This window comes from Sceloporus undulatus, chromosome 4 (assembly GCF_019175285.1).
Source record: "Sceloporus undulatus isolate JIND9_A2432 ecotype Alabama chromosome 4, SceUnd_v1.1, whole genome shotgun sequence".
Lineage (NCBI taxonomy): Eukaryota > Metazoa > Chordata > Lepidosauria > Squamata > Phrynosomatidae > Sceloporus > Sceloporus undulatus.
In genome coordinates, this window is record NC_056525.1 from 28294317 (window position 1) to 28310764 (window position 16448).

Here is a 16448-nt window from a genome sequence, read left to right on the forward strand (position 1 = left end):
GGGGGGGAAAATGTGAGAGTTAAGCCACATGAAGTAGAATACTAGAAAAAGTCCATTATAAATTTAAACATAGATTGACACACAGAACAGAGGGCAGCCACTTTACAATAATTGTAGAATTATTTTTTTACATTTGAGGCAATTTGTGTCAAGCTGTTCAACTGGGTTAGAGAATGGGGCCAGAGAGTTATCTATGGGAGTGGCAATTTGTCTGTTTTTAAGATTCTCTCTTGACTCCCCCATCCAAATTCTTTCTTTGGCACCTAAGGTACCAGAAACCAGGGATGGTATTAATATTTCACATGCTAGTATGAAAATTAGGGTTTGTATCCCAAAGTTTATGTTGTAGCCTACTAGTCGTGAGGATAAGAACTGCATTATTTCATTCAGAAGAAAAAGGTATTCCATAATACCTGTCCACTGCTACCACCACACTTTGTGAACTCGTTTCTCCTACAGATTCCTGAATGCTGGCAATTTGTCTTTTATCAACACCTCCACCAACAAGATTACCTATTAAAAAACACCAAAACTAAATTATTATAAACAAAGAAAAGAAAAGAATTGTAACCATCAACTAGTTACGATCACCATACTGACTAACAGCTAACCCACAGATTGTGAATATAGAGGCAGGCAGGCTCAAATAATTACAGAACTGGTAGGATGAAATGTTGCTATCAAACATGACGCTCCTTATATAATATTATGCATGGTACAATCATTAAGAACATTTTTATTGATTGGCTGTATCAAGAATGCCAATATGAACAAAGATCTGTTGTCTCCTGTTCAGTTTCTTATTTTTGGGACCAGCAATTAAATGAGTCACTGCCATTAATTAGTAAATACTGAGGGACCACACAGTAAAAGCCAAAACTGTTAACTGTCCACTCTGAAAAGAGAAACTGATCGATAATCACTTTGCCCTGAATTAATTAGCTTGTTCTCTCAGGCATAAAAGATGAGGTTACACTCCACACCTAGTCCAAGACCCATGAATTCTTCTCCTCCAGATGTGAACCCTTTGAGGCTCCCTTCTCTTTCACGTCCAGACCCAGAAAGGTAACGTGTTTTAACTCCAGTTCCTATGAGTTGTGCTAGCTCCAGCTGGCTGATGCATTTCAAAATCTAATAGAAAAATGAATGCTCAGATCAGTACCAGTGTTGTGAAAGCTCGACATGGACAAGGACTCTCCCATTCATCTCACTACTGAGGAATGGTTATGCATACAAACAACAGTCTATATATGCTCAATACGTTCATTTCTCAATACCTCCTGCAGGATTCCTGGTAACTAGCAATCACTAATCTCCAGTTACAATGTCAGTTTCACATTTTCACTACCAATTATTATAATTACGACACTTTTGCTTTGTTATTCTGAACACAATGTCTCTCATCTGAGTCCTTATTATCTTAAATTGGCAATCTGTAGTGATTTAAATAACTCCAGTGTGATATAGTGGTTTGAGTGTTGCAGCAGGACACGAGGCTTCAAATCCTGGAAACCATCCATGGTAATCTTGGGCAAGTCACACTCTCCCAGCCTCTGATAAAGGCAAGGACAAACCCTTTTTGAACAAATTCTGCCAAGAATACCCTGTGATAGGGTTGCCTTAGGGTCGCCACAAGTTGGAAACAACTTGAAGGCACATAACAACAACAAAGTGATTTAAGCACTTGTTTGGAGACTTTCTTCTCTGCCTAATGCTAATGAGTCATTGGAAAGCTATTTGACTTTAGGTTATGAGTTGTGCCTTCACCTTAAGATACTGTAGGCTGGAATTATCATGCATTCAGATGATGGTATTCAAACAGGTATAGGGACAGCAGTAACATCAAGAGATATTCTTAGCCTTTGTTCTACGTTACAATATTGATGTGAATGAACCATCTGCTACAGCCATTGGCTTTGCTGGATTTAAAAGTGGATTAAATAAATTACAAATGTCAGCCCTTCTTATACATGGATTTTTTATACACGGATTCAAGCATCCACGGTTTGAAAATGTTCAAAAAAAGTATAAATTTCAAATATCAAACCTTGATTTTGCATTTTTATAAGGGACATCATTTTGCTATGTCATTATATTTAATGGGACTTGAGCATCCACGGGTTTTGTTATCCACAGGGGATCTTACATTAGCTTACACTTTGTAAACCATTTAGGGAGTGCTTAAGTGCACTGATAAGCGGCACAGCAATAGCAACAACAAGTACATTTCTATACCACTTATCAGTGCACTTAAGTACTCCCTAAGCGATTTACAAAGTGTAAGCTACTTGCCCCCAACAATCTGGGTACTCATTTTAGTGACCTCAGAAGGATGCAAGTCTGAGCCCTTTCACTGGTATTGAACTCGCAACCTTATGGTTTGTGAGTGAGTGGCTGCAGTACAGGCATTTAACCACTGTGCCACCAGAGCGCCTAGAAATGTACTTGCTATTGCTATCTTGGGACCAAACCCCAGCATATAAAAAGGTTCCACTGTAAAAGCTAGTGATAATTTACATATCCTTCAACATAAAACCCAGGTGTAAATACTAGTGACACAAAATTAAACCCAGTAATTACAAAAGAAATACCGTATTTTCCAGCGTACAAAATGACTTTTAGCCCAGGAAAATCTTCCCCAATGTCGGGGGTCGTCTTGTGCGCTGGGAAAAAAAAGCCAAGCCTGCTGGTGGGTCCTAAAGAGAGCCCGCAGCAGCAAGCCTTCTCCTGAAGGCAAAGGAGCCGCATGGTGTGTCCTCCCCTGTTCCTTCCCTTCCTCCTTTCATCTCCTTCTTTCCTTCCTTCATCCTTTCCTTCCTACCTTTCCTTTCCTCCCTTCTTCCTTTCCTTCTCTTCCTAGGTTTCTCTCTCTTTCTCCACCACTTCCTTCCTTCCATCCCTCCCTTTCTTTTTCCCCTCCTTCCTTCCTTCCCTTTTTCCTCCTTTTCTTCTCTTCCTTCCTTCCTTGCTCCCTCCCCTCCCTTCCTCTCCTGTCCTCCTTTTCCCGGGCGGTGTGAGGCTAAGTCCTTCCCAGGAGAAGGAGCAGAGGGTTTCCTGTGCTCTGCCTCTGCCTCTCCTTCTCCTCTTCCCTTCCTTTGCCTAGGATGGAGCCTTGCTGGGGGAAAGAGAAAGCTCCGGAGTCAGTTGGGAAGCAAGGACCCACTTTTTATTGCCAGGCAAAAACACACTGCAGCAATAATCCAATCTGAAACTGCTTTAACTGCTCTGGCTCAGTGCTAGGGAATTCTGGGAAATGTAGTTTTGTGAGAGATTGAGCCTTCTCTGTCAGAGAGCTCTGGTGCCACAATAAACTCCAGTTCCCAGGATTCCCTAGCACTGGGCCAAGGCAGATAAAGTGCTCTCAAACTGGACTATTGCTGCCCTGTGTTTTGGACCTTTGTTTCTTTTCTTTGGCTAACTGGAGAGAAAAATTAAAACAACAACTCTTGGCACACAGAGAAACCAGCCAGGCTGCTCCTTAGGAGTCTGGCTGGAGGCTTTCTTTCTTTCTTTCTCACATGCCTCTCACAGTGTATCTACACCGTAGAAGTAGAATGCACCATCCACTTTAATTGTCGTGGCTCCATCCACACAGAAGCATAGGATTTGTAGTTTTTATAAGTTTTATAAAACTACAAATCCTAGGATTCCAACAGGAGCCACTTGAACTGCCATGGCTCCACCCATACAGAATCCCTGGGATTTGTAGTTTGGAGCAGCCCCCCCCTGCATTCTTTGGGCAGAGAAGGCAAAAGACCTTATAAAACTACAAATCCTAGGATTCCAATAGGATGGAGCAGCGGCTCTTAAAGTGGCGTCAAATTGCATTCTACAGTGTAGATGCACCAAGAGGAAGGGCGGGAGGAATTGTCGAGGCGGGTGAAATAATGTTGTATATGCTGTTATTTCAAAAGTGGAACACACTCCTTCCTCGGAGTGTACTGGAGTCTCCTTCTTTGGAGGTCTTTAAGCAGAGGCTGGATGGCCATCTGTCAGGGATGCTTTGATTGTGATTTCCTGCATGGCAGAAGGGGGTTGGATTGGATGGCCCTTGGGGTCTCTTCCAACTCTAGGGACATTATCAGAAGGCCAAGCCAGCTGACTGAGTCCTAAAGAGAGCTTGTGGCTCCCCTGACTCGGGAGAAGGCAGCCAGCTAGCTGGGGCCTTCCTCTTTCTCCTCCTCTTCCCCTCTTCTTTTTCTTCCCCTCTTCCTCTTCTTCTTTCTCCTCCTCCTTCTCTTCTTCCCATCTTCTTTTTCTCCTCCTTCTCCTCTACTTTTTCTTCCCCTCTTACTCTTATTCTTTCTCCACCTCCTCCTCTTCTTCCCTTCTTCCTCTTCCTCCTCTGCTTCTTCTTTCCCTCTTCCTCCTCCTCCTCTTCTTTTTATCCTCTTTTTCCTATTCTTCTTTCTCCTCCTTTTCTTCTTTCTCCTTCTTCTTTTTTCTCCTCCCCCCTCTTTCTCCTCTGCCGCTGCTGCTACTGTTGTTGTGTGCCTTCAGTTCCTTTCTGACTTATCGTGGAAGAGAGGGATAGTTTATACGGTGAGTATATCCCAAACTATTTTAAGTTGTAAAGTTGGGGGTCGTCTTATATGCCTGGTCATCTTATACGCTGGAATATACAGTATATGGACTGAAATCCAATTATTAGTCCCAATTAGAGTGCACCCAGAATATCACTGGGAACGTAGTAAGTTTTATTGATTAAATGAGACTACCCTAGCAGGGGCTAAGAACTGGATTTAGGCTGGGGTTGGAATTCTGCAGTCCTCCAAAGTGCAATTTCCACAATCCTAGCTGGGAATTTCAGATCAACAATATCTGATATTGGCCTTGAAGACAGCTCTGCACAAGAACTCCCTCAATATGCAGGTGCCACACAATGCATTCTGTATTATAAAGCAGTAAAAATGCATTAATATCTAGATCCCATAAACAGTAGGTGAACAGTAATTAGTACACACAAAATCTTCAGATGGCTTTTACCTCATGCCAAGAATTTCCTAGGTAATTGCCATCAGTGTGTGCCACTGTAATAAGTGTCTTAATTGTATCTATATTTTTCTGTTTCATTTCCGTGATGCTGGAGCTTGCCGTCAACAAGGAAAAGCGAGCAAGTGCCTGTACATAAGCATCTCGTTCAAGCTACAACAAAAGCAGAAAGCAAAAATCGGTCACAACAAAACAGAGATATTTTCCTTAATCCCCAGACACGAATTTACTGCAGGAGATCACTTAAGGGGTGATTACAAACCTTTACTCATTCACTGATGTTATGAGGCTAGCTAGGGTAACACATGGAGACAGGGAGATGTGAGGGGAATAAATACGATCTGTGAAAAAAATGTATTCAAGGTGGAAGAACTGAGTGGTCTCTTAATAAGAGGTAGAGAAAGAGAGGTGGATATTTAGAATATTTTCCATTTTTAAAAGTGTATCCCTTTAACATATGATATTTATATGCATGGATAAAGATTCTTACCCCAGTTTTTTGTCAATAAGTACTCAATCCCTGTTTCTTGTTTGTTTGAGCGTATGGTTTTATTTTGTTGTATTGTGCAGTTATAACATTCTTCTTTTTCTTCATTCCTGCCCCGCCCCCCAACATTTAGGAAGATGGACTAAAAGCAGGCAGTGTGAAATGGGCAATGGTTCTTCAGTAGAGAGAATAGTGTGGTACAAAGTAGTACAGAAAATCAACTGCCATGCCCATACTTCTTTAGGTTCAACAGGAGCTAGTCTAGGAAAAGGTTGAGCTAAACTTTATGCCTAGCATCAGCTATGACCATGATGGGTTAATCATTTGATTTTGAACAAAAGTAACAGTATTAATTATAAACAGGACTTCCTAATTTTTTAAGCCAAAATTCACACATCAAGATGAAAGCAGTAAATTATTTGCTGGGCAAGACACAAATGTTTCTTTAAGACACATCCTAAAAAACACCATCTTCAGACGTTCTGATGAGTATTGCCTCCCAGTACCCTATGTAATAGGGCTACTCTCTACCAACCTGCATGCCAAAAATGCAGGCTATTCGGATAGCACATCGTATTCCTTCTAAGCACAATGATGCTACTTCAGTGTCATCACAGTTCTGAAGGCCAACACTATAGGCAGCCAATAATGGAGTCCACACAAGCTAAAAGAAAAAGACGTTCAGTAAAATTTATCCGGGTATAAGGTAATCATATTTTGCCACTGACAGTATCAGAAACAATTACATCAACAAGAAGCTGGTTTTCAGGTGATATAGACCAGCAACATCACAGTATTTTTAAGGCTCTTGAACATTTACCCAACCCCTCTACTCTTCATTATTTTCAGTTTGTCTGATACATTATATAGCGCCCCCACCCCAATATAAAGAATTTTTTAAATGAATGCCTTACAAATATGGCCTCAGTTCTGTATCTGAATAAGTACTGCTATCATTTTAGGTACCCATGACTTTAATTTCATACTCACTTTGAACATAGGTCTGACATGATCCAGGTGAGTTGCACTAGTAAAAGGTGCTTTTGCATGGCTGACTGCCTCCATTAGAGCTTTAGCAGTCTTTGCCATCTGCTCCATTTCCATGTTGTATAACAACCGTCGTTGTTTCTCACTGGCTACATCTAAGAAACAAAAGAAATATGTCTTTTGGGTACATTTATACTAAATTCTAGAGAAAGCAGAATACAAGCTTTTAAAATAAAGCCTTCTTTAAAAATATTTTTTTACACTTCTAAGAGACAGCAACTTAAAACATTAACTTATAATTGAACATACTAAATACTGAAGATACAAACTTATTTCTAAAGAGTCTTTAATTTACATTAAAGTGCTTATATTTCGTTTCTGGAAAATAATAAAATGAAATCCAGTTTTCACTTTATAATTTTCCATATGATGATAATGATGATATTTATTTATATCCCACCCTTCTCCCAAGATTGGGACTCAGAGTGGCTTCAGAAGCTCAGTTTTTACTCACATTATGTTATAACAATTATAGAGCTACTTCTCATGAGTTAAACTTTTTATCAATATTTGTTTTATCCAGTCTTTCCTTCCGTAAGCAACAAATAACTCAATTTGCATACATTGCCACTCCAGTTCCAAGATGGTGTAACATCGTTCTCACCTCTTCTCCCTTGTTGCAAATTTTGCTAGAACAATTTATACACTTCCCTTACTTCCTCCTCCCTAGCTATGTGTGAGTCTGACAAAAATTCTGCAGTGTTTGGGCATGCAACACGTCTCACTCTTTCTGATGTTTAACTTCTGTTTCCCCCAGTACAGTGGTGCCCCGGGATACAAAATGATCGCGTTACGAAATTTCCGGGGTACGAAAAAGTTAGATTGGAAAAAACTGTTCCGGGTTACGATTTTTTTTCGGGTTACGAAATTTATTTCGGCGCGAAATTCAAACGCAAAGCGCGGCTAGCGGCTTTCCAGCGCTAACAGAAAGCCTTTTCGGGTTGCGAAATTATCGGGTTACGAACGGAACGGCGGAACGAATTAATTTCGTAACCCAAGGTAGCACTGTACTGCCTTTGGGAGGGGTAAATACCAAAATTCCTTCAGTCTCATCTATATGGGAATATCTGCTTCTAGCACTGCTTTATCTAGACTGGGAAGCCCCCAAGCAGGTCATGAAAAGTCTCTCACTTGTGTCATCCAGCAACTCATATACAAAAGCATCTGATATGACCTCAAATACTCTAGAGATAATATGTATCCATCACACGTAACTTCTGAGCTTATCCTCTATGGATTTATCTAGCTCAAACTACCAGCAACCACTATACCTTGTGGTAGAATTCAAAGATATAGCCGTGTTAGTCTGTAAACCTTGTGACAGTGAATTCTATTGTCTATGTGATGTGTGAAACGCTACTACTTTTTGTCTGTACTGAATCTCCCACCACTCAGTTTAATTGGATGGTTAACAATACAAAGTCTTATGATAGGTTGAGAGAATCTGCTCACTCTCCACTTTCACCACACCAAGGGTTATTTCACAGCTTTCTATCATGCTTTTTTTTCTAAGCATAAAGGCCCCGAATGCTAGAAACTTCTCAAACTGGGAAGATGCATTCCCCCAACCCCAAAATCAGTTTCCTCATTAGCCATAACCTGTTTACCTGTTATGCAGGTGGTTTTTTAAAAAGAAATGTAATAAATGACTTCTGAGCTATTTTCTGATCCCATGGGAATTCAATGTACTAAGGATTACAGTTAAGAGATGGGCTCCATTTACACATCTTGAGTTTCCTGAACTCACTGAGAATTTCCTTCACTCCCAAATAGGGCAAAGCTGCTAAAATCATGTTACTAGAATTTAAAAACATAGTTGTATTAGTCTGGAAAATCAGTTTGCAAAGGGAACTAGTGGAAACTTTGAGACTAACTGAAAGAAATAAGCTGGTAGCATTAGTTTTCATAGGCTTCAGTCTACTTACTCTGATGCCTGGTCTGGAGTGGAGGGTCCAGTCTATGAAAGCTCATGCTACCAGCTTCTTTCTTTCAGTTAGTCTCAAAGGTGCTACAAGATCCCTCTGCATACTGTTAAAACCAGAATGTCACTTCTACTTTTTAGCATCATAGCTCGCTGGAAAATGAGATGAGGACTTTTTTGTTTGTTTATTTTTTGCTTCGATACATTACACTGGTTGTGTAAAAGCAACAAAGCAAAACACAACAAAAAGTCCCAACGTACAACAAAACCAATATATTTGTTGGAATAATTTCTTTCCCATCTATTTTCTGTTTTTGTAAACAAATGGTAGACTGCAAATAGTTGAAGCCTGGTGATAATGTTTAGGTTGTTTCAGGGGACAGTGTTGCAAAAGACTTTGTAGGTCTGTTTCTGTGTGAATTTCCACCATCATGTGGCTCCAGGAGGATTAATATGGCCTTAGATTTTCAGATTCAAATTGATAATAATTCAGATTTGACAGTTCTGCTTTTTCGATGGGGTTCAGAGTAATATATCAAAATTTATTTTATTTTACTCTCACAGAAACTCTGATACATAGTTATAATTGAAAGATACATTGCTTAAATTTGTCTGTATATGAAAACAGGTCTCCCTCCCAGGTATGTCCACCGTTTTCTATTAACAGTTCTACATTGATCAAACTACCTCTACTGGGTACCACAAGTCAATAGCAGGAAAAGAAGGTACAGATTGAAAAGTCTAGTATTTTTGAGACTTTGGGATTAAAAATCATACTTGGCTTTGTAGATTTGGTTGTGATTGCATATCCTTTTGTGTCCTTCATTGCAATTTTCTTTCCCTCTATTTCATCATATATACTAGACAAATATTCCTCTGGAAGATCTTTGCTGTCATTGATCCCACGATTCATTTTTATGTACTGCTCTTTTGTCATTTTATTTTTTACCTGTACAACACAAAAAGTAAGAAAGGTTTTGGAAGTTGCTTAGCAATCCAACTGCAACTATTCTGTAGAATATTTTAAATATACATACCTGGGGACTGTGCAAGTCTGTTGTTAACATTATAATAGAATACGCTAAAACATATGCAGTATCAGCACTAGCAAATAAAGTTTGGCTGAAAAGGAAGAAAGAAAAAGATTATAGAATTATGTATGTTTTTGTTCTCTTTTATCATGTACATGTCTCATTTTAAGAACACCATTAAAAAAAAACACTTCTGTTGAAACATTTTCGGTTGTAAAGCAGATGCTGTTGAGGCATCTGTGACTGGAGGCTGCTCAAGAGTTCATAAGAAGTTGGTCAAGGAGGACAGAGATCTTCTTCACTTCTGTAATCTCAGAAATTCATAAAATAGGAGTACTGTACTGGCAAAGCGTCCACTCAAAACTCCTCCATGGTGGTAGAATATCAAGCACTGAGAAACAATAATATTTATTGGGAATAGGCTTTTCTCTTTGTACAATTACATACCTTTCTATAATTTTCATGATGCTCTATAGTCCTATATTCTGTATTTTTTGTATATCACTGTTTGGAAAACAGAATAAACCAGGGAATAGTGGGAACTCTGGCTTATGGACAATAAGCAGTGTGCCAGTTTGTTTATCTCTGACCTGTGATTTCCAACCTAACAATCCAGAGAAAGAAGCTACAGAATTACACCTGGATTCTTGCAAAGGTTTGTTGGGATGTATTACTGATAAAAATACTGTAAACAAAGGTCTACAGGTCTGGTTGGTTTAGCTGCTACATCTCGGCACGGAAGAAAACAATTAGTGTGCATTAGTATTTTGTTAATTTTCAGTGAGCTTATTTGGCCTATTGTGATGTCTGAATGTTTATGTTGACCTAAACAATTTATAAATTGCTAGCTGCAATACATATTAGCTGTAAATTATTTTTCATTGAATAACATTGAAAAAATGTGTTTTTGCTTGATAAACCTGGACAGTAAGCACAATCAGTAAGGGGTTATCCCAGCTTCTCTCAACTGAGGCTCCCAAACATGCAGTCATATTTATTATGATTGTTGTGATAATTTCAAGTTACCCTTGGTTGCATTCAATATATCTAGCAGCAAACTTTTCCATTAATCTGTCGATCTTCTGAGCTTCACCAGGTAACCGAAATCCCTCCAGAAATATACGCAGAGCAGAGACAAAATCTTTTCCACAGAAATCAAGCAGATCTACATAGGCGTACATGACTTCCTTGTTAAACTTGTTACTGTCCCCCAAAAATTCTCCCACTTGGCTCTAACAAGAAAAAACAAGGCAAAGCAACAACACAAAGAAAGAAAAAACATGTATAATTTTTTAACTCTTGCTGATACTGTAATTAATTCCATTAGAAAGTAATGTTTCACCATTATTGCCAATGTGTCATATAAAAGATTTACTTCAATGTGGTTTCTGAAAAAGAGTTATAGCATCATTTAAGTAAACCTGGTATGAACTTACAGTACCTTTCCTTCATGGAGGATTGATTTGTATCCTTTAGCTTTTACATCCTTTTGCTTCTGCTCCTTACATCTATGGCTATCTGTTTTGTACTTAAGATGATGATGATGATAATAGTATTTATAGCTAAGATCAGCTAAGGGACATCATACACAAATGGCAAATGCTTGTTAGACTGGTTGCCCCTCTCCATGGAAGTTAGTGTCAGTTTTTATATATACAGTACTCCATATATGTAAAACTTAAACTAAACTCCACATCCCAGCACCCAATATTCTTGGGATTTCAATGTCTCCAGCTGTTTCAGTCCTTGCCACTTCTTCCTGATAAGAATCAGTCACTACAGCTTCTGACTTGTTTTGCCAGTAGAAATTCTAGGCCTTGTAATTCTTGAAAGCAATAAGATATTTCAGTTTCTCAAAGTAGCAATTCTCATGTTTCCTGTACAATCTTTCTCCCCTTCTCTTCCTCCCTTATTAAAATGTCCAGGGTTCAACTACAGAAGCACTCAATCACACTCTTCCAAATGTCTCTGCCATTTGAGAAAGAGAGGCTATAAGGGATGGGTATAATGTGGCATTACAGTGTTGCTGAACTGCAAGTCTTAGCAGCCATATTTAGCAAGACCAATGGTCTGGTACACTGCCATTTGCAATTCAACAACATTGCGAAAGCTGCAGAATTCTTATCTCTACTACAAACCCAGAACAAGATAACTTATTAATAAGCTCTATGACACTACAACTGATTAAAAAGCTCTATGACATCACAACTAATAAGTACTTTTGCATCTCTGTTAAATAATATTAGCTATTAATATGGGAGCTAGAATGGCACAGGAGTTTGAGTGCTGGACTAGATACTGGGAGGCCTGAGTTTGAATCCTTTCTCAGCTGTGGAAACCAACTGGGTGACCTGGACAAGTCACACTCAGCCTCAGAGGAATGCAATGGAAAAAGTACTTTGAATAAATCGTCAAGAAAAACCTGTATAGTAATAGGTTATCCTTAGTATAACCATAAGTAAAAAAGTGACCTGAAAACACACAGCAGCAAGAATTAATATGGGTACCAATGTCACAAATTCAAAGTTGGAAGAGACTACAAGGGCTATCCAGTTCAAACTTCTGCCATTCAGGAACACACAATCAAAGCAGCCCCCCCCCCCCCGACAGATGGTCATCCAGCCTCTGTTTAAAAATCTCTGAAGATGGACTCAACCACACTCTGAATGAATGTGTTCCACTGCCCTTGGACTTCAGCACAAAGAACTAGCTAAATACCACCACAAGCCTCATGAATGTGATATTTACATACATTCATCCTCTCTCTTGAAAACTACTATGAAAATTATCTTAACATGGATGCCACAGTTCAAAAAATAGCATCATTTTGTTAATTAAGGTTCAGCCTTACGGAACATAGCCGCTCTTCTTGGTGCAGAAACTGGGCTATGTCTTCTGCTGCTACACCAAGCATTCCCTGCTCCTGCAAATATTGCAGGCCTCTCTTGGACTTTTTGTTAAACCTGGGAAGGGAGGCAGAAGGAGGGAGAGAAATGCAATGTCAGTCAGATACATGAATATTCTTTTTTTTAAAAAACCATATAAACAAACAAGAGTAAGAAAGTTGCAGGCTATCTTTAAGTTTTATCAATACATTTTACCAGCCTTTTTGGCTTACCTTTTAAAATGCACTGTTGAAATTCTAAAGTATGTACCAGAATTACACTTGGAGAACCTCACTTTTTTGTACAGATATGGGGCAACAAAAATTTGCTCACACAGTGGCTTCTTTCTCTGTCTTCCATATGGTTTCCCAAGTGTGCCCTCACCTCTTCTGAGAGCTAGCAAGACTTTGAAATAGTGTAAAATGGGGCACGGCAGGGATCAGGAAGTAAGGATATTACGTTAATTTGGAAAGATCTCCTTGTACAAAAAGAAATGCCTTTCCAGCTGCAAAAGACATCTCTGGAACCAAGCCACCGAGTTATACAATTTCAAGGAATATAAAGTGCTACATGTATAACATGCATGAGGAATAGGAAGTATAATTGAAGAAAAAAATACAGTTACAATAGTTGTAAGAACTGGAACTGAAATGGAAAGGCTACAGATGTTAAAATTGCTGTCCATTCAGTAGACAGAAATTAGCTCCACAAGCATATACACTTTATCTAATCACATAACAAAGCACAGAAGCATAATCTCATTTATCAAATTCTCATAAAAAACATAAATATATGAATGTAAGAATGATGTTATTTGTTTGCTAGTGTCGCCTTAATCTCTTTAAAATGTCCCTTAAACATTTGTGGTTTGCTGTTACAATGCTGCAGTAATAATTCCAACTCACAGTTCAATCCCATGTTCAATAATTTCTTTTTGTTGCTTGATGACCTCAAACTGCTCTGGGTCATCTGGGACAGCAGTCTGGGTGCCTACACTCCCAATTCCTGAGGAGACTGTTGAATCCAAAGAGCTTGCACTACTTCTTCTTCCCCCAATGTCCAAACATTTGCCTTCACTTATATCATGATCTAAAGGTTTATCTGGACCTGCATGTAAAAGTAAAGAAACATTTTCCAAAGAAAGTGTAACTAACAAAAATATATTTTCAGATGTTCACACCAGCATTAAGTCATAGAAATAGGGAAATGGAAGAGGTAAGATTATCCAGTCTATCCATCCACTATGCCCAAACTTCCCACCGGACCACTGGCCTGCTTCCTATAAGGAATATGAATTTATTATATTTATTTATTGCAATTAAATCTTGCCTTTCACCCAAAATGGGATCCACAAAGATAAGAGTCCAGGGAAAGAAGCACTCACCCTTCATCAGGGGAATATGTATACTACAGCAACCAAAGGAGAGGACAAGAAATTGCTTTCTAGATAGGCTAGTACTTGTTAACTCAGAAATGAACAGTTTATCTTGCACATTATTCACCAGAATTCTTAAATATTCCCCCACTCCCAAATGGAACACTACCAAACTCAGCCCAGAAAACTCTAGTGCTCTAGTGATCCAAGGCAGACTGCCTACAATAAGAAGCCAACCTTAGGTAACATCCAAGGAGCTGCAGCAACTTGGGCTTCCAACTATATTAGTTATACTATGAGATACACAAAATAATTTCTCACCAAGGCTGGCCTGATGGTTTGGGTTCACATATAGGTCTTTACTCCATTCTACCATGCACTTTAAAATAGAGACCAAACATTCAAGACCTTTCTTCCTTAGGCTTAGTTCCTGTGTACAGAAAAGCAGAGAAAGAACTATTACACTGTCAACAGGTCAAGGCTTTGGGGAACATAGAACAATAATAGCAACAATACCAGTAAAACTCACTCCATTCAGACCTCACACCACATCATGATTTGGATGAATTTTAGATCCCAAGTCATAGTTTGGTTTCATCTTCCATCTATTCATCATCCATTTCCAGATAATAATAATAATAATAATAATAATAATAATAATAAGAAAATATATAATTTATAGCCCGCCCAATCACAAGGAATCCAGGCGGGTTACAACAGTAAAAATAAAGATAATAAAATAAAATACAATAAATAAATAAATTACAATAAAATTAAAGAGAGCGAAGTTGGGCCTCTCTTTTTCACTCCCTCCCAGGTCTGATGATGATGTCATGGAGGGAGGGCTCTTCTTCTTGAGGCAAGGATTTTATTTTAATTAATTTTAATTTAATTCTTCTTATTAAATTTAAGAGAAGAATTGGTGGACAGAGTGACATAAGTCACAGTAAATGGGGAGTAGAACTAGGTAGGGAAGGCCTGCCGGAAGAGATCCGTTTTAAGAGCCTTCTTAAAGGCTGTAAGAGTAGAAATGTCATGAATCTCCTTCGGCAGGTCATTCCATAGCTTCAGAGCTGCGATGGAAAAGGCCCTCTGGGTGACTGAACTTAGCCTAGATTTTATTGGCTGAAGTAGATTCTTCCCCGAGGACCTTAGAGTGCGGGACGGACAGTATGGAAGTAGGCGATCTCTTAAGTATTCTGGACCCAAGCCATGTAGGGCTTTGAAGGTAATCACCAACACCTTGTACCTTGCCCGGAAACTAATGTTTCCAGATGTTGGGACCCTCAGTGGTTGACAGCATGGATGATGTAAATATATAACTTTACTACTATAACTGTCCAAGTCTACCATTGTATACAGTTGCCATAAACTTAGGTACCCACTTATACTTGCTTTGCATATATAGACAGAAGTCAATGGAATAACTAGGATATATTAATGCAAGGGAAATATCATTGAAGCTGCACTCTTAAGCACTGAGAGTGTCACCGAGCACAGCAGATCAGAGTCAACAAGGGTAGGACTGCACTGTAAGTCTTACCTGCAAAGGTGTCATGCCTAACTCATGTCCACTCCGTCCCTGGGCAATTTTAGACAAGTCATTTACTAGCCGTTCAAAAATATTTGCAGCATTCAAATCACAGTCATAGTTAACATATATATCCACCACACACTGGGCATCTAAAACAAACATGGAGATTAGGAGAATACAGTTGACACCAGAAATCACAACTAGATGGTTTTTCATTTTAAGGAATTATTAGAAAGCTGGGGGGGGGGAGCCCATTGTTAGTATTAAATCAGAATAAAATTATTCCCTAATTTTAAATGAGCCCTAGGCTTATGCATTTAGAAGGCAAGAAACGTCAAGCAACTCCACTGTCTGCCTCTGGTCAGACTGCTTCAGATTTTGGATATGAAAAGACTTGCAGAAAAAGCCCCGAATAGCCAGTTAGAGAACTGGGTGACATGGGACCAGTCCCCATTATTATTCAGCCAACCTTGTGTAAGGATAAACATTGTAAAATACTCGGCATAGTGCAAACACATTCCTTAGCTGTTTCAGGATCCCATGCATCATATGCTAAAACTCCACAGTGTTTTTAGACTTTTTATGTTCTTCTAGTGCCAGGACAGACTGGGGTTTGCATCTGGCTCAAGCTTCAACAACTCTCCATTATAGCTTCTAAACTAAGATGTTACTCAACTGCATCTACAAGTTGAGTCTCCACTATCCAAAATGATGGGGACCAGAAGTGTTTTGCATTTTGGAGTTTTTCAGATTTTGGAATATTTGCCTATATATAATGAGATATCTTCAAGATGGGACCCAATTTTAAACATGAAAATCATTTATGTTTCATATACATGTTATATACATAGCCTGAAAGTAATTTTATATACAGTATTTTAAATTTTTTTGTGCACGAAACTAAGTTTGTGTACACTGAGCCATCAGAAAGCAAAGGTGTCACTATCTCAGTCACCCATGTGGGAGGATTTTGAGTACAGTGGTACCCCGGGTTACGAAATTAATTCGTTCCGCCGCCGCTTTCGTAACCCGAAATACTTCGCAAGCCGAAAAACCCATAGGCGCTAATGGGGAAAAGCCGCGATTTCGTGTGAAATAGCGCCGAAAAGCACCAAAAAATTTTTCGTAACCCGAAATAACCTTCGTAACCCGGAACAGTTTTTTTCTATGGATTTT

At 39.0% G+C, this 16448-nt stretch overlaps 1 protein-coding gene across 1 annotated transcript in view; it reads right to left on the minus strand.

Annotated features, from left to right (window-relative positions):
- The window catches only part of ARFGEF2 (ADP ribosylation factor guanine nucleotide exchange factor 2), a 93534-nt gene that overhangs the window by 41934 nt on the left and 35152 nt on the right, over nucleotides 1-16448 (minus strand). The window contains exons 12-23 of the mRNA XM_042462506.1: nucleotides 15282-15421; nucleotides 14060-14168; nucleotides 13269-13470; nucleotides 12330-12441; nucleotides 10505-10710; nucleotides 9485-9569; nucleotides 9225-9396; nucleotides 6470-6621; nucleotides 6015-6143; nucleotides 4987-5145; nucleotides 984-1131; nucleotides 414-513 (exon numbers count right to left, since the gene is read on the minus strand). Of these exons, the coding sequence (XP_042318440.1) occupies nucleotides 414-513; nucleotides 984-1131; nucleotides 4987-5145; nucleotides 6015-6143; nucleotides 6470-6621; nucleotides 9225-9396; nucleotides 9485-9569; nucleotides 10505-10710; nucleotides 12330-12441; nucleotides 13269-13470; nucleotides 14060-14168; nucleotides 15282-15421 (1714 nt within the window). The remainder of the gene's footprint in view (nucleotides 1-413; nucleotides 514-983; nucleotides 1132-4986; nucleotides 5146-6014; nucleotides 6144-6469; nucleotides 6622-9224; nucleotides 9397-9484; nucleotides 9570-10504; nucleotides 10711-12329; nucleotides 12442-13268; nucleotides 13471-14059; nucleotides 14169-15281; nucleotides 15422-16448) is intronic.